This window comes from Solanum lycopersicum, chromosome 11 (genome assembly GCF_036512215.1).
Source record: "Solanum lycopersicum chromosome 11, SLM_r2.1".
NCBI lineage: Eukaryota > Viridiplantae > Streptophyta > Magnoliopsida > Solanales > Solanaceae > Solanum > Solanum lycopersicum.
This window is the reverse complement of record NC_090810.1, coordinates 54,826,254-54,854,098: the sequence shown is the minus strand read 5'-3', so window position 1 is coordinate 54,854,098 and position 27,845 is coordinate 54,826,254. Positions and strand designations below refer to the sequence as shown.

Here is a 27,845-nt window from a genome sequence, read left to right as displayed (position 1 = left end):
GGATAGAATTAATGTAGAGGATTTAAGTTAAACTATTCGGGAAGCTCGGCGAGTAGAAATGCATTAGACTTTTTAGAAGATAGGAAATGCAGGTAGAAAGCGGTGGAGGTTTGGAGGGTGAACGATATGATAATGACAATTAAAGTAGTTTTGGGAGGATAGCTCTTAATGCAACTAATGCACATGCACCACAAACATGTTTGGATGGGGATGACCAAAAACATTTGAGGAAGGAGTTAGACAAAGTTGTGAAAGGTATATTGTAGACCATCAAAAGTTTGATTGGAGGATATTTTAATGGTCACATATACACAACTTCAGAAGTTGTGATGATGTATATAAGGATTTTAACTTTGAGGATAGTATTAAATGACGAGTTCCTAGACTTCATGAATTATTTAAATTTGTCATAGATAACTCGAGTTTCCATAAAAGATGGAAACATTTGGTGACCTTTCATATTGGATTGGCTAAGACTCAATAAATTACTTTATCCTTAGAAAGGGTGATAGATGTGAATGCAACAATTACAAGTTAATCCGCGTGAGAATTTTTACTGTCCAACGTAAGCTTGTGGTTATGAATTTTGTATAAGAAGAAGAATAGTGAAGAGAAAAAGGATGTGATGACAAGAAGGATAAGGAGGGGAGGAGGAGGAGGAGAAGGAGGAGGAGGTTGAATGTGACAAACCAAAGATTTGATAGTGGAGGCGGATTGAGGGCCAGAGCTTAGGAGACTAGGAAGAAGTTGGTTGAAAAAGAGCTTGGGGGAGTAGTCGGGACGCAAATACTATGTGGACTAGAATAGTTGGTTGCATTAGGGGATCAACTAGGGAGGTGTTAGAGGTCTCTATGAGTAACCCAATTGGGCAGAAAAGGTATTGATAGTGGAATGAAGAGGTCTAAGAAAACACTTAAGCCAATACAATTTCAAATATAGTGTTAATGGAAATATTAGATGTGGAGGAAAGATGAGAAATAGGGAGAAGTATAAGATTGTGAAAATGAAGCAAAACTAGTGGTCATGATGGATAAAATAACAAATTTTGAGTGTTTGTATGAAGAGCTCGAACATGAAGAGGGGGATTACAAGTTTTATAGGCTATCCATGGCGCGAGAGACAGTAGAATATGTGATATAGACAAAAATATTCATCAAGAACAAGAATGAAAAAGTGTTTGTAAAAGAGGCACATATTAGATGAAGATAGCAAACATATTTCTTAAGCTCTTGAATGAAGAAGGGGATAAGGATGGCAAGCCATAGGAGTTAGAGCATCCTAAGAGGCATAACAATTTGGGTACTATAGATTGATAAATATTTCAGAGGTCAATGGGATTATTTGTAAGATGAAGAAGGGAAGAGAGAGCCGACCAGGTGACATCTTAATATATTTTTGAAAAAATGTAGAAAGACAGATATGGAGTAGGTGATTAAGACGTATAATGTCATATTTATGAAGACTAGCATTCCATAAAGAGTGTACTATGGTGCCACAATACAAGAACATGGTAATATTTAAATTGCACTAACTAAAAAGGTATCAATCTATTACACCACACTACAAAAGTTTGGTTGAAGGTGGTAGGCAGGAGGATAAATAAGGGTATTTACCTTTGAGAACCAATTTAAATTAGAACTGAGGCATTCGCCTACACAAGTTATCCATCTTGTAAGGAGGTTTTTAGAGAAATATAGGTACATTAAGAGGGACTTACACATATTGTTCATAGACCAAGAAAAACATATGATAAAGTCATTACTAAGGTCCTTGTGAGGTGTTTCGAGTCTAGAGATGTAAATGCGTCTAACATAAAGACTATTAAGGATATGTATAATGGAGTCAAAACTTATAATAGAACACTAAAAGGTGATACTCTTCTTTATTGTGATCGTGTTGCACCATGGATAATCCCTTAGCCCATTCTAGCTTCTTCTTTTTCACCTTAGAGATGGACGAATTGACATGGCATATACAAATAAAGGTGTTGTGCAATATGTTATTCAGAAATAACATAGTAATGATTGATAAGATGTGTAGTAGAGTTATGATACATCAAAATTTAGAGAGAGCACCTAGAACTTTCAAGTTTCAAGTTTTGTAGTATTAAGATGGTATACATAGAGTAAATGTTCAATGAAGTAAAGCACAAGGTCGGAGTATGAATATTGATGCATTAGTCATATCGAAGACTTCAAGTATCTTGGGTCCATGGCTCAAAGAGAGATTACATTAAAGAATTAAAATATGCTAAAATCCTGAACGTACACTCTTGAGGTGATTGTGTCACGATCCAAAGAATACCCTAGGTGTAACATTGTCACGACCGGGATCTTGACCCTATCCGAAACCAGTGTCGTTGACCTCTCGGAGGTCGCAACAAGCCTACATACGTCATCATTATATCGTATAGGTTAATTTTAGCGAAAATTTTAAAACTTTTGTTGCTTCGAAGTATACATAGACATCATAGTAAGAATTGCATCATATCACATCAGTTCACAACAACTATCTAATAATGAGATATTCAAATGAAGGAAATAGTTCATAACTGCATAATTATAAAGTTGCCAAAATGGCACCAATACAACGTCTGAAATAAGTAAGAAAGAAACGCTAGTGGAATATCCTCCACTAGCTCATGCCTACATCTAAGCTAGAATATAAAAGATAAGCATCCTCGAAAGCATGAGGGTCTACCTAGTCTGAATGAATGTTCTACGTCCGGATAGTGTCAACATAGTCTCGTACGCTCTAGCGTCCACCTGCACCTGCACCTAAAAGTAGAAGATTGTTTGGGATTAGTACACACTTGTACTAAGTATGGGTGTATGCAAGTACACAGAAAGGACATGCATCATTAAGAATAGCTCAATCCTAAGGATATGAATTATGGAAAGCCAAGTCAGTTGAACTTGCCAAATCAGATTAGGAAAGTCATGCTATGAGAGTAACATGCATTATCATTCTTTTCATATTACACACAACACATAACATATTTCATATAGTACACACATATATCATATATCATCCATTCTATACCATAAGACCTTGGAATCACAGTCTTTGCATTAGGACTTCCCAACTAAGGGCTCAACATATGGGACATCAACTTGGGAGCCTTCTTTAGCAAACACAGAGTCTGCTTCATTCATTCATACGTACTTCATTTTCATTCATTCATATACCTAGGATTTTGTTTAAGACTTTCATCGGGTTCACTGTGCAATGACCAAGAATGACCTAGTGTCATTACTTGAGTCTAGTTCACCTCTTGATTATCCTATCCAAACACCTTTGGTATCATTCATTTCACTGTGTACATTACTTGAGGTTGACCTCATTATTTCTTTAGAAACTTTAACTTTGACCGACATAGGTCATGTGAGCTCCACGAAATCCAGTGTATACCTCACACCGAAAAGAGGTGAAATTCACCGGTCAAAGTGAAACCAAAATATGCTAGCATGTATAGGGAAATGAACCCTGCTAGAACCCTATGTTGGCTGCATAGGTTCAAAGACTAGGAGATATAAGGAGAGACCCATACCCACCTAAACGGACAGTCTCAGCTCATGAGATTTACATGAACCTCTGCCTTCCCGAAAGAAGGAATCACAACTCATAGTTAGCCTATCGGTTTTCCGTATAAAGTTCCATTACATTCACCTCACATATAATAGAAGTTGGCTTCTAGCATGAGTGCATCATTGCTCATTATATGATTTCTCATCTCATCATTGATATTAAGTTTGCATTAATCTCAATACTTTCATTAAAGTGTTTCTTAGAGATTGGTCTCTTTATTAATTTTACACTCTCATAGGTGAGTACGACTTTTTTTTGTAACATTTACTTAGGTTCATTTGAGATTGATCTCGTCTTTCATATAAGCCTCTTATCATATAGTTACCATATTCATTAACTTTAGCATATTAGTTTTTCATAATTACTCACCCTTTTACGTTAATGTTCATTTCGTCATATGCCAATGCACTTGGCCTTTTAGTGTGTTTCACACTCATACTTAACCCTCCTGGGGCCACATCATTTCATCACATACATCTTTGGTTCACATATTTTTAAATGTACGCTATACTTATAAACCCGTACGTACAAGTAGAGCCGTCAATATGGGTTAGGCCCGTTGAGTCGGCCTGGCCTAACCCAGGATTTAATAGAGTTGGGCTAATATTTTTGAAGCCCATTTAAAAGAATGGTTTTTTAGCCCGGCCTGAATAAACCTGCTGATTTGATGGGCTTGAGAAATATAGGTAGGGCCGGCCCGTGGGCTAATAATAATTAATTAAAAAATATAATGTAATAGTAAAATTTAAAATTAAAGAAAGTCCAAATTCAAAATAATTAGGCTAATATTTTTATTTATATATTTATACTTTTACTTGAAAAAAACTTAATAAATAGAGATAATTTCAGAGACATCCCTCCAGGCTTCACTCTATATAACACTCACCTTCCCTGTGGTTTACGATATTACGTCTACCTCCCTTATTTTCATTTCTTGTAACCATTCTTTAAACCTATTTAAATAAATATAAATTAATTTAGATTTGATGCCCACAGAGGGGACTTAACCTACAGGGGCACGTAGTTGTTGGACTATGAGGGTGACTAACCCTAGTCTACTCAGTATTAAGCCTACTCAAAACCAGAATGTATATAATACAATATAATTGAATGTAAAACTGATTGTTCAAGATTCTGACGTGCTAACTGAAAATGTAACATTAAGTAATGATAATGAAACATTTGTAAACTGATGCATGTATATCTGTATTAACTGTCATAGCAAGTGTAATTCATGAACTAAACAAATCTACACAACTAGGATTCTAAATTTCATGCAAGAATTAAGCAACATAGTTACAAAAACGTAATATTTTGATTAGAAATTTATCTAGCATCTAAATCACAACAATAATATGAAGTTCTAAAACCCTAGGTCTAAGAATATTGAAGGGAATCAATAATCTAACTAAATTCTAGGGACATTGTGGATGAAAGAAACCCACTAGTGAAATCTCACATACCTGGAGATGAATTCCAGAGAGAAATCTTTCAATTTTGGGGCTGGAAAAGTGGGAAACTTCTTGTGTTCTTGGAGAGGGTTTGGTCGACTGTTTCTTCTCTTTTTCCTGGTTTTGATCAATTTTTGGGAAAACGTGGTAAGTTTTAATGAAGTTACTAGATTAAAATTGACCAACATGACATAATTTAGGGGTTAAACGACATAGTTTAGGTGTCCAACACATAGGGAAAAGACTAACACGACCTTGACTTAAAATCTATCAGGGCAAACCAACGAGCCTGACCGACATACCATCAATTGACTGATGGCCCGTCCTGTCAGTCCGTCGATCGACTTCAGAGGAGGGGTTTTGGGGTCTTCATCCACGGACCAGGAACACGACCTGTGGTCTGCCTGCGGTTCATAGATCCGGCCGTGGGATGACCCTTAAAAGATTTTTTCTTGGTTTCTGAGGAGGGGCTGCAGGTGGCCAACCATGGACGACCTATGGGTCGTAGGTCATCCTACCGTCCGTAGGTGGCACCTGCAACATCTGAGATTCTGCACTTTTGATTTTCTAGAATACGGGGGGTTACATAGTATTCCCTCGATTTACTTTTACTTGTTGTTGAATGAGGTTATATGTTTTGTTGTCCTTTCCAGGTAAGTTTCTTTCATAGGACGCTTCATTTTTCGAAAGTCAAACTGTATGCACTTGGCAAATATCTTAAGATGTACTTTTGGTCATATTAATATGAGAACGGAGATGGATGTAAAATATCCTTAAAGTATTAGAATTGGTACAAACATACCCTTCACTTATCTTTTGGCATCAAAATGCCCTTGGGGTTAACCTTTAGGAACCTATAATACCATTTTTCGCAAACAGACTACTTAGTCTATCTGATTAATAATTTCATTTATTACATGACATTATCTAATTGGTTGTAAAGGTAATTAATTAAAACTTATATTACCCAAGGACACACAAGTCTTATGCATCACTGATAGGAGAAAGCAGGCTATATCATTTTCACTCTTGTGAATGGACTGTGTATCAGAACCATTTTTCAATTGTTTGTTCCACTCATAGAACCACCACTCTGTTGATGACCACAATTAACCCCAATAGTATTTTGAGGTCAAAAGGTAAACGAGGGGTATTTTTGTGTAAATTTCAATACTTTAAGGATAATTTAGACTCTTATACGATATGACAAAGATTGCAACTTATAGTATTATTTATATAGTTTTTGAACATCAAAGTTTGAAATATTGAATTAATCTAATTCAATTTAGCTTTGCAAATTAGTCAAATTGACTCTCATAAAGCAAAACATGACAAATATAAGTGAACCGAGAAAGTAATTTTCAAGAATTAATTATTGAAGGTTATGTGTTTAAATATAAAAAAAATTACAAATAAATTGAAGAAAATAACTATTTTTTATAAATTGATGAGTGGATATAATACTAATAGAGATAAGGTTATAAATGTGGATATCCATGACAAGGTGAGAGTAAGAGCTAGGAAGCAAGACTAAAATGATTAGGACATGTGAAAAGAAGATGTTTGGATGCCTTAGTGTGGATGTGTGAGAGGCTGGCTAAGGAAGATTTTAGGAGTGGCTCAGGTAGACAGAAGAAGTATTGAGAAGAGGTAACTAGACATGTCATGATACAATTTAACATATCGAAGACATGACTTTATAGAGAAAGTTGTGGAGAGAAAAATTAGGATAAAAGGTTAATAAGTAGCAGTGGGTTGTTTTGGTATCTTTCTGAACTAGTGGCCTCTTGTTACAATCTGAATCACTTTCCTAAAGAAAATTATATTGTATATACAAGGTCAAATTTCTATAGTATTTTTTCATGATTTTTTTTCACTTCCTCTCGATCTACCTTTTCTTGAACTGAAGGCCTATTGAAAGCACTCTCAGCCTCCCAAAATAAATATAAGGCTTGCATACATCCTACTCTCCCCAACCTCCGAACATGTTAATATTTGTATATACAAGATAAAACCATATTTAATCGGTATATAGTAAGCATTAATCCCCTTTATTTTTTTCTTATTTTTACTTCCTGTGCCGCAAGGCTCTTGAGTTAAATGATGCTCAGGATTGAGGAAGTGGTCTTATTGGCATTCGGAATGGAGTCTGTATATTCCATGAATTATATTTTCTTATGTTTACTTTCTTATATTTTATGGAATTATATTTTCTTATCTTTACTTTCATATATTTTATGGAAGCAATTTAGGTGTGTGTAAGGTGTCTTAATAACTGAAATAAGAGTTACTACTACATAGAAAACACAATAAATGATTGTCACCAGACATACTAAAACAAACTTGACAAATTTCAATAATCAAAGATAAAAGATATTGAAGCAAACAAGATGAGGAAAACCTAGGAGACATACCAAGGTGGAAATAAGAAAATTAAGGATTGATGACAATTAAAACACAACAACTTGTGCTTGAAATCGTTAACACAACTCACAAATGTATATTAGAATTGTTAATCACTCTTTTGTTTGAATCCCTAACGTGACATTCAAAACAAGGTGACAAAAGGGTGAATTTGTGTTAAATTTGGACAAATTATAATTAGGAAAATTATTAAATATATTTGATGGTTGGTAAAAATAATTATTTAATCAAATATGATATGGATTAACTCAATGTTGTATATAGGGTCGGGAAAAAGTAAAGCGTACACAAAACTTACTCATGCCTTGAGTAGATAGAAAGATTATTATAGTCTCATAGTCATAGTAATCGTTTGGTGGAGTATATAATAGAAAACAAAATAATTCAACAATATCTCTATTTATTCATAGTAAGTTTTGTATACGCTTTACTCTTTTCAGACCCCACCTATAAGATTGAGTTATCTATACAATATCTAATAACAATTATTTTGACCAACCATGAAATACGTATAAACAATTTCCTTATTTTCATTTGTGTAAATTTGACACATTTTCAATCCTTTGTCACCGTGTTCGAATATCACACAATGGGTTCATCAACAAAACAGTGATTTTCATATTCTAATATATATTTGTTAATTGTGTTAATGATTGATTAAGAACAATATGTTGTGTTTTGATTTTTCATTAATCCTTAATATTTTTTGGTTTCCACCATGGTATGTCTCTTAAGATTTTCCTCATTTCTCTTGTTTGCTTCTATGTTTATTCTTTTTTGCCTTTCTGGAATTTTGCTCGCCTCTCACTTCTTTTTCAGTCATCTCTCTTTCGCCTCTATCCTTTTCCTTCCCAGTCTCTCTCTCAATTCTTTTCTGTCAATCTCACACACTTTATATCAACACAAATTATACAAATGCAAATGTATAATTTGTGTTTGTATCTGTATAAAGCGAGATAGACTAGATATACAAATATAAATACATATCATTTCGTCATATATACTTATAATTATACAAATACAAATGTTCTCCTGTCAGTTCTCTTTTTCTTTTCTCTCTCTAATTTTATACAAACACAAATTATACAAATACAATATATAGTTTGTGGTTGTATTAAGCGAGAGAGAGACAAAATATACAAATGCAAATGTTTTAACTTGGTTTAATTGTATACAAATTCAAATTATATGCCGTTATACAAATACAATCACTGATACATATACATAGTAATTACATAAATACAATTATCTTATCGATATACATATATACAATTCACCCTTCTCTACCATCTCTCCTTCACCTCTATCCTCCCTTTCTCAATCTCACTCACCACTCTCCTCTCTGTAACATATAGCTATGAATCGTAATTTGCAAACTATAACTATAAAGCATAATTAAGCTATTTTTAATAAATACGTACAAAAATTTGACATAAATTAATATTATATTTAATTTGATTATTCTAAAACTCATATAACTAATACTTGCGTAACAAGCGTATGCATTACTAATATCTACTCTTAACTTTTACTAACTACCAAACGACCCTTAAATACGGGCAACAAAAGTTGGGGTAAATGATCCTTTGCACCCATAATCTAACCCGATCCTTTAAATTCAACTCTATTATAGTATTCCAAAGAGAAAACCCACTACTCTCTCTTCACTTCATCCACAGCTCAAAAATCTCCTCCATTAATCTTCGTTTTCGAGTCTTCTCTAATCAGCCATGGGCTCTGGTAATTTACTCTTTCTAACTAGCTATTTTTTTTGTGTTAATCTGATTTTGTGAATGTTAATGTAAGTGTATTTTCAAATTTTTTTGTTTGAAGATGCAGATATGGAGGACTATGGATTCGAGTATTCAGAGGAGGAACCTGAAGAGCAGGATGTTGATATTGAGAACCAATACTACAACTCCAAAGGTTTTCAAATTTTGAATGTTGTAATTATGCTGATAAATTTTATGCTTTTGTTTTGATTTTACTTCCTCTACTTGGATTACAAAAAAATCAGCTGCGTTAGTTACTTCTCTTCGGAAAAAACTTTTGCGAACAAACTAAATTTGCATTAAAATTTTCACACATTAACCTGAGGAAAACAATTAAGGTATTGAATATGCATCATGTATGTGAATGTTTATAGTTTAGTATGTGTTAATTTAAGTTTGATTACTATGTTAGATGTTATTTTGATTGTTTCAGTTGGGAAACAGTAAAGAGGTCTTTGTTTGTTAACTTGGCTAATTTGTTAGATTATAGAGGAAAGTACTTTAAGGAAGATCTGTTAAGAAAGAGCAGTTGTTGCTTGAGAAAATTGGGAGGACCTGAAATTGGAAATTACTAAGAAAGGTGATTAAGTCAATATTTTCTTTTGATTTGAATTAGGGAAAAACTTAATACTAAATTGTTAAAGAGAATAATATAATTTGGATTGTGAAATTTAGAGTTTTGTATTTCGAACATAATGCTCCAACTTCCTTCTTTTTGTTTTTGGGATAACCGTTGGCTCATGGTTCTCAACACACTTCATTGATCACTTTGGGTCTTGGCCACACTTTTGGGAGAGCACCAAATTGCTTATTATCATTTCCAAGGTGACAGAACAAAATATTGTGGTCTGCTACAAGACGAGCAATCGCGGTGACTCTGCATTGTTGAGTTTACCTGTAAACTGTATTAACAGAGGTGAATATTGGGTTGAAATTTAAGGAACGCATTGGTCCCTTCTTTTTCGTGAAAGCGTAACACCCTTAAAGGGGCATTTGATTTGGTCAATCTATTATGTCTGGATTCTGAAATAAGGTAGTTATCGGCTGCATGATATGGCTTCAAATTCAATGTTTTTTCTGCACTTTTAGGAGTGAAACCTGGACATATAGAGGAGAAATCTAGGCCGCTAATTATGTTCATTTGTAAAAGGAACTTCAAGGAGTAGGAAAGAAGGCATATTAGCTCAGTATATTTTAGACATTGCAGGGTCCTTATAGTTAATTTTCTTCTTTTAACTTTCTTTTGATGGTTTGTTTTAATCACCTGTATCATTGAGTTACGTATGGGAGTAGTGCTTTAATTTATAGGACATAAGTTTGGGAAGTTAATTATCAAAGAGAAAAGGCAAGTCTGCTCTTTGTCCTCTGGAATTTTATCCCTCGTGATTTTGTTCTCAGGGAAAGGCTTCCATAGATTTATTTAGTGTTGGAAGGTTGGAAAAGGAGAATCCATCCCTTATCCTATATAAGTTCTAGGATTGTAATGGTTGAATTTTGTCACAGCAAGGTTAGGGAAAGCCATAATTTTATCTATTAGAGTCAAGTCGGTCATAAGGTTGTCTATTAGAGCCAAGTCGGTCATAAGGTTGTCTATTAGAGCCAAGTTGGTTTACAGTTGCCATGATTTTCTATTTTCTTTGGTTCTAAACAATGTTAGAGAAAGTGAAGATTGTAGCAGTGATGTTTCTCTCACTTGACTCCCCTGTCTTTTTCTGTGGAGACGCCTATGAAGTGTGATGCTCTATGTGAAACAGATCTTTTGTATAATACAATTATTTCCCAATGATTTTGTATGAATGTGATGACAGTTGCGAGGGAAGAACTTGCAAACGTAGAAGTTACCCAGATATTAAATAATCTGAAAAAGCAAACTGTACCAGTAGCAGCAACAGATACTCCTGTAAAGAAATCCTTGGTTGTAAGGGAGTAATAGATTATGCTATGTGCTATGTAATGGTGTTGATTTTATCTACCGAGTTCCAAACCGTGCAACAGCTGATCCTTGGGAATTTCTCAGTTGTCAAAACAATAGTACTCCCTGGATATAAGATAGTTATAAGTCATGTGATATCCTATGTAATGGCATTGACTTTATCTACTGAGCTTCGAATCGCAGCTGCTTCTCGGGAATTTCTTTGTTATAAAAAAAAGGGTGTTGACTTTAACACAACTATGTGGATAATCTATATATGCATCTTAAACTACTTATCTTGGACTAATATCTCTTATCTTTTTTTCCTCTCTTTGGACATGTTTTCCTACTAATATTCCGTGATTATGTCATTCATAGGCTTGGCTGAAACAGACCCAGAGGCAGCACTTGAGGGTTTTGCTGAAGTAGTTCGTATGGAACCTGAGAAGGCTGATTGGTAAGAAATTGAAAGTAATAAAAATTTGTGCAGTATGGTAGTTGTTAAACTGATCAGCTAACTCCCTTTGTGTTTGTTTTATAAAGAGAATAGATGGCTGTGTATTTGTGAGATTTGTGAGGCCAGAGACTGATGTGATAGATATGTCCATACGAAGTTCAGGGTCATTAAGAACTGCATGTTCTCATTGCAGTTAATTTTATGTCTCAAGTAAACTACTACAACCTTGTATTAATTGACATGCAATTACAGCCTAAGAAACAAGCTGATGATGAATTATGAGAAACTGCAAGTTGAGATAGATTGTATTTTCTTCATTATGTAAATGCTTGTATGGGCATGTGGGAGAAGATCCTGATAGTTTATTTAACTTTTATCATTCTTACAAGCCTGTGGAGAAAAATGTTGACCTTCCAAGTGCAGATAATTGTTTGACAAGAACTGGAAATATTTTTCAGATTTCTCCCTTTGGGTCTCTTGCTCCTATTTGGTTTACATGTGTGAAATTTAAAAAATTTCAGAAACTTTTGCTCTGAGCACTTAGGTTGAGACCTCTAGTTCATTGTCAGATCTGATATGTTTGGTTTTTTTTTTTTTCGCTTTTTATGTTGTTTCGTGAATTTGGTAACTTGATATTAATCACTGAGAATACTTGTGCACACGTTATAATTGTAATCCAAAAGGCGTCTTACTATTTCCCAAATTTGCTTCTTGTTCATGTGATTTGATGCTTCTTAGAAAACTTCGTAATTGTATTGCTAAAAGTTGTGGTGCTATTTTACACCTTTGCTTCTTCTTTTATGTAATTTGATGCTTTGTAAGTAAAGGTCTCTTGCAAGTTTTAAAATTCTCTGAAATACGCTGTCTGTGGCACTTACCAACTGTTCTTATTGTTTTTAGGGGATTTAAAGCCTTAAAGCAAACTGTTAAGCTTTACTATAAGCTAGGGAAGTACAAGGGAATGATGGACGCTTACAGAGAAATGCTAACCTACATCAAGTCAGCTGTGACAAGAAATTATAGTGAAAAGTGTATAAACAATATCATGGATTTCGTCTCAGGATCAGCTAGTCAGAACTTTGATCTCCTACAAGAGTTCTACCAAACAACATTGAAAGCCCTTGAAGAGGCAAAAAACGAGGTCAGAACAATATTCCTTCTTGAGGGTATAGTAGGCTGGCTTTGAAGGTTCTAGAGTTCATGTTCTTGTCAAGGGCCTCATGGTCACCTTCTTTTCACAGAGGTTGTGGTTCAAGACAAATCTAAAACTTTGCAAAATATGGTTTGACATTGGGGAGTATGGACGAATGAATAAGGTATTATTCTTTTTCAGATTAGCATATGTTGTTGTAGTATCAATGTATAAGTTTTCCTACCAATAACTTGAGCGTTCAATTAGATTTTGAAAGAACTCCACAAATCTTGTCAAAAAGAAGATGGTACTGATGACCAGAAGAAAGGTACACAATTGTTGGAGGTATATGCAATAGAGATCCAAATGTACACGGAGACAAAAAATAACAAAAAACTGAAGGTATGTTATTAGCTTTTCTCCTGTTTGTTTGATATCATACTGGGTTTTGTGCACCATTAGGTCAGGTCAATCTTTGCAGCTGATATGACCAAATAAATCATCTCTATTTTTAATGCCAGGTTCAGATGTTGTTTACCATTCCCAGTTACTCCCTAGTTCCATGTTTTACTTTTAAGTTACTCCCTTTTCTAAATCTTTTCCGACTACGAAACCTTAAGTTGTTAAACATAATCTTAGAAGGTAGTGAATGATCTGTGTCGAAAGTAAAAAAAAAGCTGATCAAACTTCCACAAAAGATGTGAGACTTCCAAGATTTATATAATTTTATATAGAGGGTAAGTATCATTATGTGTAGAGGGCTAATTAATACCCTAATATCCAAAGATGAACTCCCGCCTATAGTTCTATCCCATTAAAGCATCCGTGAACATGGAGTTCCAAGTCTTATTGGAGATTTTGATCTTCTCCCAGAAGCTTCAAGCTTATTTCTTTCCTTTTATCTTTTGGTATACCATTGTTCTTTATTTAGTCATTTTTTATTTTGATTCTGAATATGTCTTGAAGATCTGTTTGATCTAATTTATTCATTAAGAAGGATCCATAGATGCTGGAAAGACATACTTACATGTCCTTGAATTGGTGCTCTCTCCATCACTAATTGCTGCTTACTGAGATTCTTGAAAAAACCATGTATTTTATCTTCAGGAACTATACACTAAAGCACTTTCAGTCAAGTCAGCAATCCCTCACCCAAGAATAATGGGAATAATTCGTGAATGTGGAGGAAAAATGCATATGGCAGAGCGGCAGTGGGCAGAGGCAGCTACGGACTTCTTTGAAGCTTTCAAGAACTATGATGAAGCTGGGAATCAGAGGCGCATCCAGTGTCTAAAGTATGTGAGCGGTTCATTGAGTTTGTTTTGTTTGCCTTCTTCCTTATTTTGGCATTTTCTTCTGGGGTAGAACAGATGGGAAGAGTACAGTTGGAAAGTAATAACATCTTGTACACTGCAAAAGTTACTAGATCAATCTACATGGTATTTTACTAAGTCTCATGTAGATGATATTTAAAAGAAAAATGTGTAAGGTCATCGCTGTTGCTGCTTAGACGCAGGCACTTGAATGCATTCTAAGTACAGCTTCATATGAGATTTCGTTGACATTTTCTGTTTGTGAAATAAGGTCTCAGGCCTAACTCACACCCCAAAAGCTAGCTCAAAGGGAGGAGGATTGCCCAAGCTTTTTAAGGAGTCCACCCATCTCATTAACCATCGATGTGGGACTTTTGTCATTCTTTAACACCCCACCATGCTTTGATACCATGTGAAATTAGGTCTTAGGCATAACTCACACCCCAAAAGCTAGCTCAAAGGGAGGAGGATTGCCCAAACCTTATAAGGAGTCCACCCATTTCATTAACCGCCAATGTGGGACTTTTTGTCATTCTTTAACATGTTAAATTAGATATTAGGCCTTACTGACACCCCAAAAGCTTAGCTCAATGGTGGAGCAGATTATGACTAAATCTGCCAACTCATTCAACACTGTTTAAGGGGGTGTGTCTCAGAATTTCTTAGCTGCATGTTAACATAATATTTATCTCTTTTCACTTTAGTTGTTAATGGTTCCTAGGCAATTCTCTTGCTGATTCACCTTCATTTCTCTCTCTTGCACGCCGCAGAAGAAACATTGGTCTGCCTGATATTGTGGTCACTTGGTTCCATCTTACAGGTACTTGGTTCTGGCAAATATGCTGATGGAGTCTGAGGTTAACCCTTTTGATGGCCAAGAAGCAAAACCGTGAGCAGTTTAAGAGTTCTAATAATTTTCTTAATAAAGAGATTAGGACACGTACTCTTATCAGTTTTGTGGTTAGAGTCACTGGACCAAGTAATACGCATCAACTTAATTGCATTGGTGTTGGTACTGTGTTTTATACTTTTCAGGTACAAAAATGACCCTGAGATACTGGCAATGACTAACCTTATAGCAGCATATCAACGAAATGAGATCTTAGAGTTTGAGAAAATTCTTAAGGTGCAACTATCAAAATATTGCTACTACAAGTCCTCCAATTCATAGTTACTATTGACTGTCATTCTGAATATGATTTCCTTGATGTTTTTCAGAGTAATAGAAGAACAATAATGGATGATCCCTTCATCAGAAATTACATTGAAGATCTTTTAAGAAATGTCAGAACCCAAGTGCTGCTGAAGATCATTAAGCCTTACACAAGAATCCGGATTCCCTTCATTTCCAAGGTAAATAGGCTTGTTAAAGTTTGCTATCTTGTTATGGAGTATTACAGGAGTTTCTTCCCCTAATATTGCTCTTAGCTTCTCAATCTTAAGACAGTGATTTGGGATGGGTGTGTGTGGAAGGACTGAACAAGGTGTTAGTTTATCAATTAACTCGTTATCTAAAACCGAGATAAACTCCTTTTTTATAACCAAGATTTTCCAAGGGCTAGTTATGCATCATTCAAGCTCTGTGGATAATGGGCCCTTCCCTCTACCCTGGACTTAAATACCAGATTTTTATTTCCAGAACAATGTGTGGTTAACCCACAAATCATGTGCTTTCTATCAATAAACTGTTTTATAGATGGCATAACGGTGCATATCACTTCATAATTGGAACAGTGCATACCATATAACATTTGAATTTGGAACATCCAGATAATATCCAGACATATTCTCCATGGTTCTCATAAGTAATAGACTTCCTAATTGGTTTCTATTAATTAATAACATGCAGGAGCTTAATGTGCCAGAAAAAGACGTCGAGGAGTTGTTGGTCTCACTCATCTTGGACAACCGTATCAATGGGCACATTGATCAAGTGAACCGGTTGCTAGAATGTGGAGATAGGTGAAACCCTGAACTCGACATTGTGATAATTTCGCTGTTTTTGGCTGACATCACTTCTAATTTATTTTTCCTACTTTTATTCATGCAGATCTAAAGGAATGAAGAAATACGCTGCCATCGACAAATGGAACACACAACTTAGGTCTTTGTACCGAACTGTTGGCAACAGAGTATGTTGATATTACCTGGGCATGAAAAAAGCTGAATGTGATTATATTATGGACTCATTTTTAGCTCCTCTGTTCAACATGTAGATTTTTGTACAAAATTCTATATTTCTCCTCCCTGCTTAAGTAGCAAGCATACTGTGACAGAAACAACACGCTGAGATAACTTTGTCCATCTCATCAGCACAACTTTTTAATATTTTTTCTCTAGTTATTTTTTATACTAAAAATAAAATTCATAAAAATAAACTCATTTTTTTACATTAAAATTTATTAATTTAATAGGATAGTAACTTAAATTTTTATCTTTCTAGAGGTCAACTGGAAACGTGCAAGAAATTGTATTATTTTTTATTAAACAAATTACATTTATTATTTTAAATATTTTAGTAATTTTCATGAAATTGTCTTAATAAATAATGTTCTATCATTCTATAACGTGTAAAAAGTTAAAATTAAGTTTGAACACATATGAAATGACATATACCCGCATTAAGTTCAAAAAATAACACTTCAACCAGTCCCACATCTAACCCGCCCCTAGCCTTAAACCGACTCGCCCCATTGCCATCCGTATGACTCCACTCTTTTCTCTTCAGTATAGTAACATGGCTAATACAATATCTAGTTCAGGTCTTTTCTTTCCATATAACTAAATACATGTTAATGAAAGATAATTCATATATTATTATAATTTATGTAAAAAGTTGATAGAATAACTAATATAATAATAATTAAATCCTAGTAACTAAATTTACATAATTAATACCTTTATAATTAAATTTAACATTACTAATAACTTACGTAACTCTAACCGAAAACCAGACCACCTTCAACCTTGTTTTAATTCATTTGGTGTACAATTCATTGGTTATACCGCTAATACATTTTTATGCTCTTACTCCTTGATCTGTTGCGTTCTAAGCAATAAATTGACCCTTGTTAACATAAACCAGATATAAGAATCTATGTGACTATGTTATTTCAATTTATGTAGAAAAAATATATTTAGAAGAGTCAATCAAATGTTTATATTAATTTTAAGTATTTTAAATAGTTAATTATTGTGATTTATTATATTTTTTACGTAGTTTGCTAATAATATATGTTATTTTTTTATTTCAATTTATATGATATAGATGGAATTTTGAGAGTCAATTACTTTTTTACGATATGCTCTTAACTTTATTTAATTCACTTTACAACTATGATTATGCAAGACTATTGAAATAGACTCATCTCTATATATGCTTTTAAAAGAAGATTGTGAATGGTATTTAGACAAGAACTCTTATTGCTTTCTCTTCCGTTCTTTCACTAGTTATATGATTTTGGGAACCTTATTTCACTATCCTTGTTATGCCATTTTTACAGCTATGCTAGTGCCCCTTACTTATTCAATGTTGGGTATATAGCAAGAATTAATGAAAAATGGAGGGAAGATGCAAAGAGAGAACTTGAATAGTTGGGTACTTGAAAAGTTTTTTTATGCTTTAGTGAAAAGGCATTTGTCCCTCATCGGTGGTGGAAAGAAAAAATAGGGGAATTTAAACATAGAAACACTCCTATTAATTGTTAAAAGGGTTGGAAAGAGGGATCCCCTTGTGCCATCGTCGCTCGACTTGGCTTTGGCTTTGGCTTTTGGAAATGATCAATCGAGAGAATAACAGAAATATTTTCAATTTAGTTGAGATTAACCGAAACATTTCAATTTTTTAGTTAAATAACCCGACTCGGATCTGGGCAACCCGTTTTATTTATATCTTTTCTGTTTCTTATTTGAATTTCTCACCGTTTGGAAATGTCTGTTCAGGACTGTTTGAAAGGTTGCAAACTTTCATTAATGGTTGTGTGGATTTTGAAAGGATTGCAACCTTTCAGAACCTATTCCTCTTGCCTATAAATATCATTCATCAGAACTTTTCCTTACGAATTTTTCTGATTTCTTCTTCTTCTTCTGCACAAAAATTTCTTGTACACGCTGGTGATTGATATCATTTTATCCTGGGAGGACATATTCCAAATCAAACCTCGGATATTAGAGGGGAATAATTTCTTTAAGGGGACACTGTGAATTCAGTAAACTTAATTTTTTTTTTGTTCAAAGATTTTCCAGATTCTGGTACGTTACAGATTTTAGTTTTTTCTAAATTAATTTATGTTCATATTTTGTACTGATTCAGTAAACTTTGGTTACTTCATGTTACTGTAAAATTTTGTCAGAATCAGTAATTCTGATTTTTCAAACACACAATCTTAAGGAAATTATTTATTTTATATTAATCTGTGTTTCTGATGGAGACAAAAATCTCCGTGATTTATACTCCTTGAAGTCTGCATTTATAAATTGTTACTTACTAAGACAATATCGACTTTTGTTTATCAGAAATGACAAACAACAATGTTACAGTAGTTGTTGTTGCACCAACCCGAACTGTTGTACCACAAGCAGATAAATCGGTAAATTTACTAGTATGAGATTCAAAGGATGATAACAACGGGTATTTTTTGGCTTACCACTCTTGGTCTGCAGAAATTTACCAGCAAAGAAACTCCAATGCCTGCTATTGATATGCCAGACAGAGAAAAATTCATGATTATTGAAGTGTGGAAACAGACAGACTTCCTATGTAAATGCTACATTTTGAGTGCTTTAATGGATGACTTATATAATGTTTATAGTGCAATGACAACTTCAAAAGAGTTGTGGGATGCACTTGAGAAGAAATATAAGACAAAAGATGCATGCTTGAAAAAGTTTGTGATCGCAAAGTTTTTAGACTATAAAATGGTAGATAGTAAAACTGTTGGATCACAAGTGCATGAACTTCAACTTATTCTCTATTATTTGATTGCTGAAGATATGATAGTAAATGAAGCTTTTCAAGTGTCTGCAATGATCAAGAAGCTGTCTCCTTCGTGGAACGATTTCAAGAATTATCTAAAGCACAAGCGTAAGGAAATAAAGCTTAAAGATCTTTTGATTCGGCTCAAGATTGAGGAAGATAACAAAAACTCCGAAAAGAAGTCTCGTAAGAGTTCAACAATCATTGGAGTTCATATTGTTGAAGAAGCCCTACCAAAGAAAAAAAGAGAAAGAAGTCCAACGGGCAGAAGTTAGAACAGGCCAAGAAGAAATTCAAAAGCAACTGTTACAATTGTGGTAAGGCTGGCCATAGGTCTTTTGACTTTCGTGCTCCAAGAAAGGACAAAGACAAAGACAAACGCAACAGTCAAGCAAACATTGTGGAAGAGATGGAAGATGCAGATGACTTGTGTGCAATGATCTCGGAGTGTAACTTAGTTAGAAATCCCAAGGAGTGGTTTCTCGACTCAGGTGTCACTCGACATATTTGCTCTGTGAAAGAATCCTTTGCAACGTACACTCTTGCTGAGTACGTGAAGATTTGTTCATAGAAAACAGAGCAACAACAAGGATTGCAGGAACTAGAAAAGTAATGTTAAAAATGACATCCAACAAGGTGTTAACTTTGAACAGTATTATGCACGTCCTTACTATTACGAAGAATTTAGTTTCTGCTGCACTACTTGTTAAGAACGGGTTTAAATGTGTCCTAGTTAGTGATAAAGTTGTAATAAGGAAAAATGAGATGTTCATAGGAAAGGCCGACGAGGGCCTTTTCAAACTAAATGAAAGGGTTGTTGACAGTATTTATAAGGATTCTGCTTTAGTTTACTTATTGGAGTCAAATTATTTATGGCATGCCCGTTTGGGACATGTAAATTACAAAGCCCTGCGAAAATTGGTTACTTTAGAAGTATTGCATGATTTTAAATGCGACAAACCAAAATGCAAAATTTGTGTGGAAAGTGTGTTTGTTAAACATCCTTATAAGTCTGTTTAAAAAAAATTGAAAACCTTTAGACTTAATTTACACAGATATATGTGATATGAAGTTGACACCATCTCGTGGTGGGAAAAAGTATTTTATAAATTTTATTGACGATTGCACTCGATTTTATTATGTATATTAGTAAGGATGAAGCAATTAATGCATTTAAGCAATACAAAAATGAAGTAAAAAATCAATTGAATCTAAAGATAAAAATGATTCGAAGTGATAGGGGTAGAGAATACGAATCTCCTTTTGGAGAGATTTGTTTGGGATATGGTATTATTCATCAAACTACTGCAGCATATACACCGCAGTTAAATGGTTTGGCAGAACGAAAGAACAAAACATTAAAGGAAATGATGAATGTCTTGATGATCAATTTTGGTTCAACGCGAAACCTTTAGGAGAGGGGAAGTCATCCTTACGGCTAATAAGATACTCAATAGGGTATCACCTAACAAAACACAATTAATTCCATATGAGTTGTGGAAAGGAAGGAAACCTAACTAATAATATTTCTAAGTGTGGGGGTGCCTAGCCAAAGCATAGGTTCCTTTACCCAAAAGGGTGAAAATTGGACCCAAGATGGTGAATCGTGTATTTATTGGATACGTTGTAAACAACAAGGCCTTCCAGTTTTTGGATCACAAATCTGAAGATTCTGAGATTCATGTTAATACGATAATTGAATCAGGTAACACAGAGTTCTTTGAACACATTTATCCGTATAAAACTGAATGTGAGTCGACAAGTGAAAGACTTAAACGACCACGAGAACAATAAATGAAAAATACACTACCTAGTGAGGATCCTAGGCGTAGCACTCGCCAATAAAACCCCACTTCTTTTGGACCAGATTTTGTGGCATTGTTTCTTGATAATGAGCCTCAAATATTTAAAGTAGTTATGTCTTCGTCTGAGTCAACTTATTAAAAAGAAGCTGTCAATAGTAAGATCTAATCAATTTTAAGTAATCATACTTGGGAATTTACTGATCTTCCTCCAAGAAATAAACCTTTAGGATCAAAGTGGGTCTTTAAAAGAAAAATGAAAGCTAATGAAACTATTGACAAATATAAGTCTAGACTTGTAGTCAAAGGATATAGACAAAGAGAAGGTCTAGACTACTTTGACACATACTTTCCAGTAACAAGGATAACATCAAATAGGATGTTAACAGCACTAGCGCCAGTGTATGATCTTAAAATCCAGGAAATGGATGTAAAGACAACCTTCTTAAATGGCGAGTTGGAGGAAGAAATTTACATGGAACAACCTGAAGGGTTTGTAGTTCATGGTAAAGAAGAAAAAATGTGTAGACTTGTGAAGTAGCTTTATAGGCTCAAGCAAGCACCCAAGCAATGACATGCTAAATTTGACCAAAAAATGTTGGCAAATGGAAGATTAACGAATGTGACAAGTGTGTTTATATAAATAAATATTTCGAATTATGAATTCATTGTTTGTCTGTATGTTGATGACATGTTAATAATGAGTAAAGATATTGACGATATAAATGCTACTAAGCACATGCTGTCCAGCAAGTTCGATATGAAGGACTTAGGAATTGGTGATTTGATCTTAGGGATCGGGATTACTCCTCAGGGACTAGCATTATCTCTATCTCATTATATTGAAAGAGTATTGGATAAGTTCAAGTACTTGAATTTCAATGTTATTAAAACTCCAATTGATTTATGATTTGCCTTTCAGAAGAATGCAGGTGAAAGTGACTCTCAATTGGAATATGCCGAGTGTTAGGAAGTTTGATGTATATTATCAATTGTATGCGACCAGATATAGTATGTGCTATTAGCAAACTGAGTAGGTTCACTAGTAATCCGAATCAAACTCACTGGATGAAAATGAAACGTGTGTTGGGGTATTTGAAACATACACAGCACTATGATTTGCATTATAATAAATATCCTGCTATGATTTAAGGATATAGTGATGCAAATTGGATCATCGGGTCAAATGAAGTAAAATCCACAAGTATTTATGTGTTTACACTTGGTGGAGGAGCAGTCTCTTGGAAATCGTCCAAACAGACATGTATCGCTCGCTTCACAATGGAATCCGAGTTTATTGTTTTAGATAAGTTTGGTGAAAAGTTGAATGGCTTCGGAATTTCCCAAAGGATATTCTATTTTGGCCCAAACCTGTGGGACCTATTTGCATACATTGCGATAGTCAAGCAGCAATAGGTAGGGCAGGGAGCGTCATGTACAACGCTAAGTCTCGTCAAATACGACGAAGACATAACACCATAAGGCAACTGCTCTCTATTGGAATTATCACAATTGACTATGTGAAGTCAAGCGATAATGTGTCAGATCCACTAACGAAAGGCCTAGTGAGAGAGACAGTTGAATGATCATCTAAGGAAATGGGTCAATGATTTAGGACAAGTCAGCATGACGGTAAATCTATCTAGCAGACTGGAAATCCCAAGAGCTAGATTCAAGGAGAAAAACAAAGTTGTGGCTGAAGATTCGACATTGTCAATTAACTCAATTCATTCTCACGATGAAGACAATATTCAAGAACAAGATTAAGACTTTAAGGCTTGTTAATGAGTTAATAAAGCTAAAAGTTTTTAATGATTTGCTAAGTTTGACAGATTTGACCAAATAGTTTATCTATGAGATGATACGATTAGAAATCATTTATGTGACTATGAAGTGTAAGCCACTTCAAAGAGAATTTTATGTCAAAAGCATGTTCTCTATACACTCATGAAATCACGAGGTGTTCATGACTTAAACGAACACAACGTAAGAACCATAAATAGTAAAGGGTTAATTGTGTGACATATAGTTGTCTAGGTATACACCAAAGCTCAACGTTCAAAGTTATCTCATCTATCAGTTGACCGAGTATATCTGACATAAGTTTACTATGGAATGTCCAATGGGAAACCTACTTATCCAGATGCAATTAATCCTTGCATGTAAAGTAAACATTTTTCCATGCATTCCTATGTTATGATCATTCCCCATTAATGTGGGGGATTGTTGGGTATGTAGCAAGAATTAATGGAAAATGGAGGGAAGATGAAAATAGAGGAACTTGAATAGTTGGATACTTTAAAAGTCTTTTTATACTTTAGTGAAAAGGCATTTGTCCCTCTCGGTGATGGAAAGAAAAATATGAGAGTTTAAATATAGAAACACTCCTATTAATTGTTAAAATAATTGGAAAGAGGGACTCCCTCGCGTCGTCGTTGTCGCTCGCTCGGCTATGGCTTCGACTTTGAAAAATGATTGAGAGGTTATTTTTTTTGACAAAGTTTGTTTTAATTAATTAATTAAATTAAATTAAATGGCCAAAATGTTTTATTGAAACCTTTCTCGATTTTATTTGAATCTTCCACCGCTTGGAAATGTCTATTCTGAAAGGTTGCAACTTTTAGGAACAGCTTGGACCGTTTGAAAGGTTGAAAACTTTCATTAATGGTCCTGTAGATTCTGAAAGGGTTGCAACCTTTCGGAAGTTGTTCCTCTTGCCTATAAATACCATTCATTCCTCAGAATATTTCCTTACAAATTTTTCTTATTTCTTCTTGTTCTTCTGCACAAAAATGTTTTTGTGTACTTTACTGTTATTGAGTGGTTCGCTGACACCAGAGTCTTTGGTATCTACACGCCGGTGATTGAGATCATTTTATCCTGAGAGGACATATTCCAAATCAAACCTTGAGTACTAGAGGGGAATAATTTTCTTAAAGGAACACTATGAATTCAGTGGACTTGATCTTTTTCTGTTCAAATTTTTTCCAAATTTTGGTACGTTACAGATTTTAGTTTTTTCTGAATTAATTTTGTTCATATTTCGTACAGATTCAGTAAACTTTGGTTACTTTGTGTTTCTGCAAAATTTTATCAGAATCAATAATTTTGTTTTTTCAAACACAGATTGACAACACTCAATACATTAAACGTTTTGAGGCATAGTTTTCTATGTGTTGCATCCTTTTATGATGTCGTATATATACTCAAATTCTTGGATAGTGATGTTGCAGTAGTTTCGGTTAGCACTCGATGAGTACTCCTCATTCCATGTATTTTTTTTAACAAAGTACGCAATACTGTTGAACGAGTTTATGAATAATAGTTTTCATTGGTCTTTGAAATCAAAGTTTGTGATTGTCTCTACCTTTTATAAGTAAATTCTTATTTAATGAATTTGATCTTATTTTTTTCTCCAATTATCATGAATTTCTTAACCCTACAACGAGTATTTTGAAATTCATGACGATTTGACCTAAAGGGTTTTAACAGAATGAACTATGCATTGTGATTCTATACCTCATTTACTATTCGTATTAATTGATTTCTAATGGTTGCAAACTTTAAAACCTACATGGATTTGACTTATTTGAATAAAAAGTGAAAAATCTGAAAAAATAGTGAATTGAATCAGAGGGAGAATGGTACCTACCTAGTGATACTATTCAGAACCCGTGGAAAGATGGTTAGTGTATGGTAATTACCACTAGGGGAAGTAAAGCACTTTCGGGTCCAGTGCATGGAAGTATTGAGTAGGAAGGATATGTTGAAATGTCACGACCAGAAAAATAGATGTGATGATATTCATCTTATCCCATCAAGACAAGTCAGCTTAAAATCCAAATATCACAAGCTATGCGGAAGTAAGAGATATTAAAATCTAAAAATCTCATAAGTGCGGATAACTAATTCAACTTAATAAAATCCCTAAAACCTGGTTTGTAACGTGTATAAGCCTTTAAAGTAGTACAATTGAATCAAAAGAAAGATACAAGCCTCAAATGACATTATTTTTAGAATAGAAGAAGAACATAAATAAGGAGTCGCTACCCAATTTTAGAAAAATAACACCCTTTAAAATTCACAAATATGGGTCCAACTGAATTCGTTTTTACAAATTGAGGAGGAGACAAATAATATACAATTAAAGTAAACATGCAATATAGACAAAGAATAAAATGAAGTCATCATATGAGAAACGACATAATGTTTACCTAACAATAACAATATATATAAAAATATAATTTGAATGTCTGTTGGAGCTTCTTTGAGAAGCAACTCTGGATACCTGTAAAAACACATGGTGATTGTGTGGTTGGTTTCTCACGAGCTCACCGAAGCTCAAAGCCAGAGTAGATAGAGATAGATAAAAAAAAAAAAAAGAGGGAAAAAGGGGCTTCATTGGAAGGGCCATCAAGTGGTTTTGGTTGTTTCTGTTGTAGCTCAAAGCTAAGGGAGAAGACAACTAAAATGGAAGAGAGGTTTTAGGGTTTTGCCCATCACAAATTTAGAAAAAATAATCCCTACTACTTTTTGTGGTTAAATAATATTTATATAGAAAATAAATTTCATTTATATAATATAATGAGTTCAAACCGTGAGCTCAAGATCGTGGACCAAAGTCAATGATTAATAAAATATATGTGTATTAATATATATATATATATATTCTTAGATTTTGTTTAAAATATTAAAATAAATATTAACAAAATAAAACCAATGTCATGTAAAATGGATGCAATTCAAGAAAGAATTATGATTAAATCAAATAGAGGCAACATTTTCAACATATTCAACTAACTATGATAAAAAACTATTAATATAATCAAAATAAACTAATAAAATCTTAAGATTTTGAAAAATAAAAATAACTATTGATAAATTTATTCAAAAGCATATAATTCTGAAATGTTAGGTCAAAATTAGGTGTCAACACCTCTCTCTTAAGTTCTGCTTTAGGCCCCCAATCCTGTTGAGCTGGCGCTGCATGTACTTCTTTTGCTATTTTTGTAAATACATAAATATATATATTCTCACCCAAATTATAATGTAGCTTTTAGATGCTATTTTGGTTTCTCAATTTTTAACGTTTTTCATATTATATGTTATTATTTATTCTCAATCATTCAATCGATACATACAATTACTGAATCAACATCAATAATAAGCACTTTTATTACATTATTTTGCATCACAAACAATTTGACAAGTACAAAGACTTTGATTGCTTCCCGAAGCAGTACAAACACAACTATGAGGCATTTTACTTGCTGGCCAATGAAATACAGCTTGATATCCACAACTAATATTAGCACATACGTCATTAACTGTGAAAGTTCCTGGACAAAATTTAGGATCATCACCTGATACAAAATAATGAAAAGAGTACACATCAAACTATATGATTAAAAAGATAAATGATGAAAATAAATATTTTCAGATTGTAGATAAAATAATTTCATATGCGTTGAAGGAAAAAATGTACCTAGTGAATGGTCAAACAAAGTGAAAAAAATTGTCACAGCAAAAAGAAAAAGCATGATGAAACTCTTCATGTTTTCTTCCGTATTGAACTTTTATATGATATGAATGTATGAATTGTTGATGCACTTTAGAAACTTATATAGTGCCTAAAGGAAGATGTGTAATAATTTACTTTAGTCCAAATAAATCAGTAATTTAATAATAATAATATTAAGAATAAGAAAATCACACCACATATTTAATTAAGAGTTAATATTACATCTTTAAATTTACTATTTATTAGTTACTACTAATAAAGCATTAATAACAGTCTTAACAAATTTGTATTAATTTATATAATTATTAATTTTAATTTATTCAGAAATTATTAAATAAAGCATTAATTACACGTCTTAACATATTTGTATTAATTTATACAATTATAAATTTTAATTTATGAAGAAATTATTAAATGTCAGCAACTCGGCATAATAAATGATAAAGGAAAAAGTAAAAAAGAAAGTCATGTCTTCCTTTTGTAATAACCAATTGTTATCTTTAAGGAATCTAAGACCTCATTTATTTTCACTTAATGGAAGTCTGAATCTAAATGGTTCAGATGTTAATAATTATGTGCATTTATTTTTTTACTGAAAAAAAATCTGGTAATGATTTTGAAAGAGTAATGAATCAAAACAGTGACAGTCTTATTATTATTCAAAACCTTTTAAAGATACTTTTATTTCAACAAAAAAAAAATATGCTCTATATTTTTTTCTTCAAAAAAAAGTTCAAAACTCTCATTCTTTAACTTTATTAATTATCCTAATTATTTTTTTAAAACGTTTAGTTTTTGTTCTTGCGGCTTGTTTATCAAAATATGATAAAATTTATTGTAAATTTTTATTTGACTAATGCGCAAACAATCATAAATATGTATTTTTTGAAATCAAATGACTACATTGTTTTCTAACCATTAGTTTATATATAGGGCAACTTTCACATATAGCAAACAAAAAAATCATATTTGTATGCTATAGCAAAGTTTGCATAATTGCGCCCCATATCAAACATAAAACTGTATAATTCGCTATACATATACAACTGTATAATTCGCTGGCCTAAATTGCATAATTTGCTGGCCTATTTCGCTGCAATTGTATAATTCGCTATCCTATTTCACTACAATTGTATAATGCACAATTGTATAATTTGCTGCCTATTTCACTGCAATATTTGTATAAAATTTGCTTTGCATACAATTGAATTGAAGTAAAATGTATGTATATTGCATAATTATAAGTGTATAGGAAGAAGATATATGTTTTCTCTCACTTTATACAAAAATAGAAACACAATATATACACTTTTGTTGTATAAAGCGAGAGAAAATTGCATTTCACTGCAATTGTATAATTCGCAATTGTATAATTCATTGGCCTTTTTCGCTGCAATATTTGTATAATATTTGCATTTGTCTACAATTGAATTGAAGTAAAATGTTAGTAAATTGTATAATTAAGTGTTTAGCACGAAGATATATGTTTTTGCATGTG

General features: G+C 33.4%; 2 protein-coding genes and 1 long non-coding RNA gene across 4 annotated transcripts; 2 read left to right on the top strand and 1 right to left on the bottom strand.

Annotated features, from left to right (window-relative positions):
* The first annotated feature begins 9,007 nt into the window (after positions 1-9,007).
* Positions 9,008-16,427, top strand: LOC101258618 (COP9 signalosome complex subunit 2). Of its 2 annotated transcripts, none has more exons than XM_004250838.5 (12): positions 9,008-9,203; positions 9,297-9,389; positions 11,526-11,604; positions 12,505-12,745; positions 12,846-12,920; positions 13,004-13,138; positions 13,844-14,031; positions 14,870-14,938; positions 15,085-15,175; positions 15,268-15,402; positions 15,899-16,011; positions 16,100-16,427. In XM_004250838.5, exons 1-12 carry the CDS (start codon positions 9,194-9,196, stop codon positions 16,188-16,190), a joined length of 1,320 nt encoding a protein of 439 aa, XP_004250886.2. In that variant the 5' UTR covers positions 9,008-9,193; the 3' UTR covers positions 16,191-16,427. The 2 variants fall into 2 exon arrangements, with proteins under 2 accessions (XP_004250886.2, XP_010313229.2); XM_010314927.4 differs by having other exon boundaries at positions 9,044-9,203; positions 9,303-9,389.
* A 2,129-nt stretch (positions 16,428-18,556) lies between these two features.
* LOC138339615 (uncharacterized) lies at positions 18,557-19,881 on the top strand. The gene has a single exon (XM_069291451.1). It carries the CDS (start codon positions 18,667-18,669, stop codon positions 19,297-19,299), a length of 633 nt encoding a protein of 210 aa, XP_069147552.1. The 5' UTR covers positions 18,557-18,666; the 3' UTR covers positions 19,300-19,881.
* Positions 19,882-25,977: 6,096 nt separating this feature from the next.
* Positions 25,978-26,421, bottom strand: LOC104644742 (uncharacterized). The gene is made up of 2 exons (XR_738596.4): positions 26,312-26,421; positions 25,978-26,189 (listed from the first exon to the last, which is right to left on the bottom strand). It is a non-coding gene; the product is annotated as an uncharacterized lncRNA (long non-coding RNA).
* Between the last annotated feature and the right edge of the window lie 1,424 nt (positions 26,422-27,845).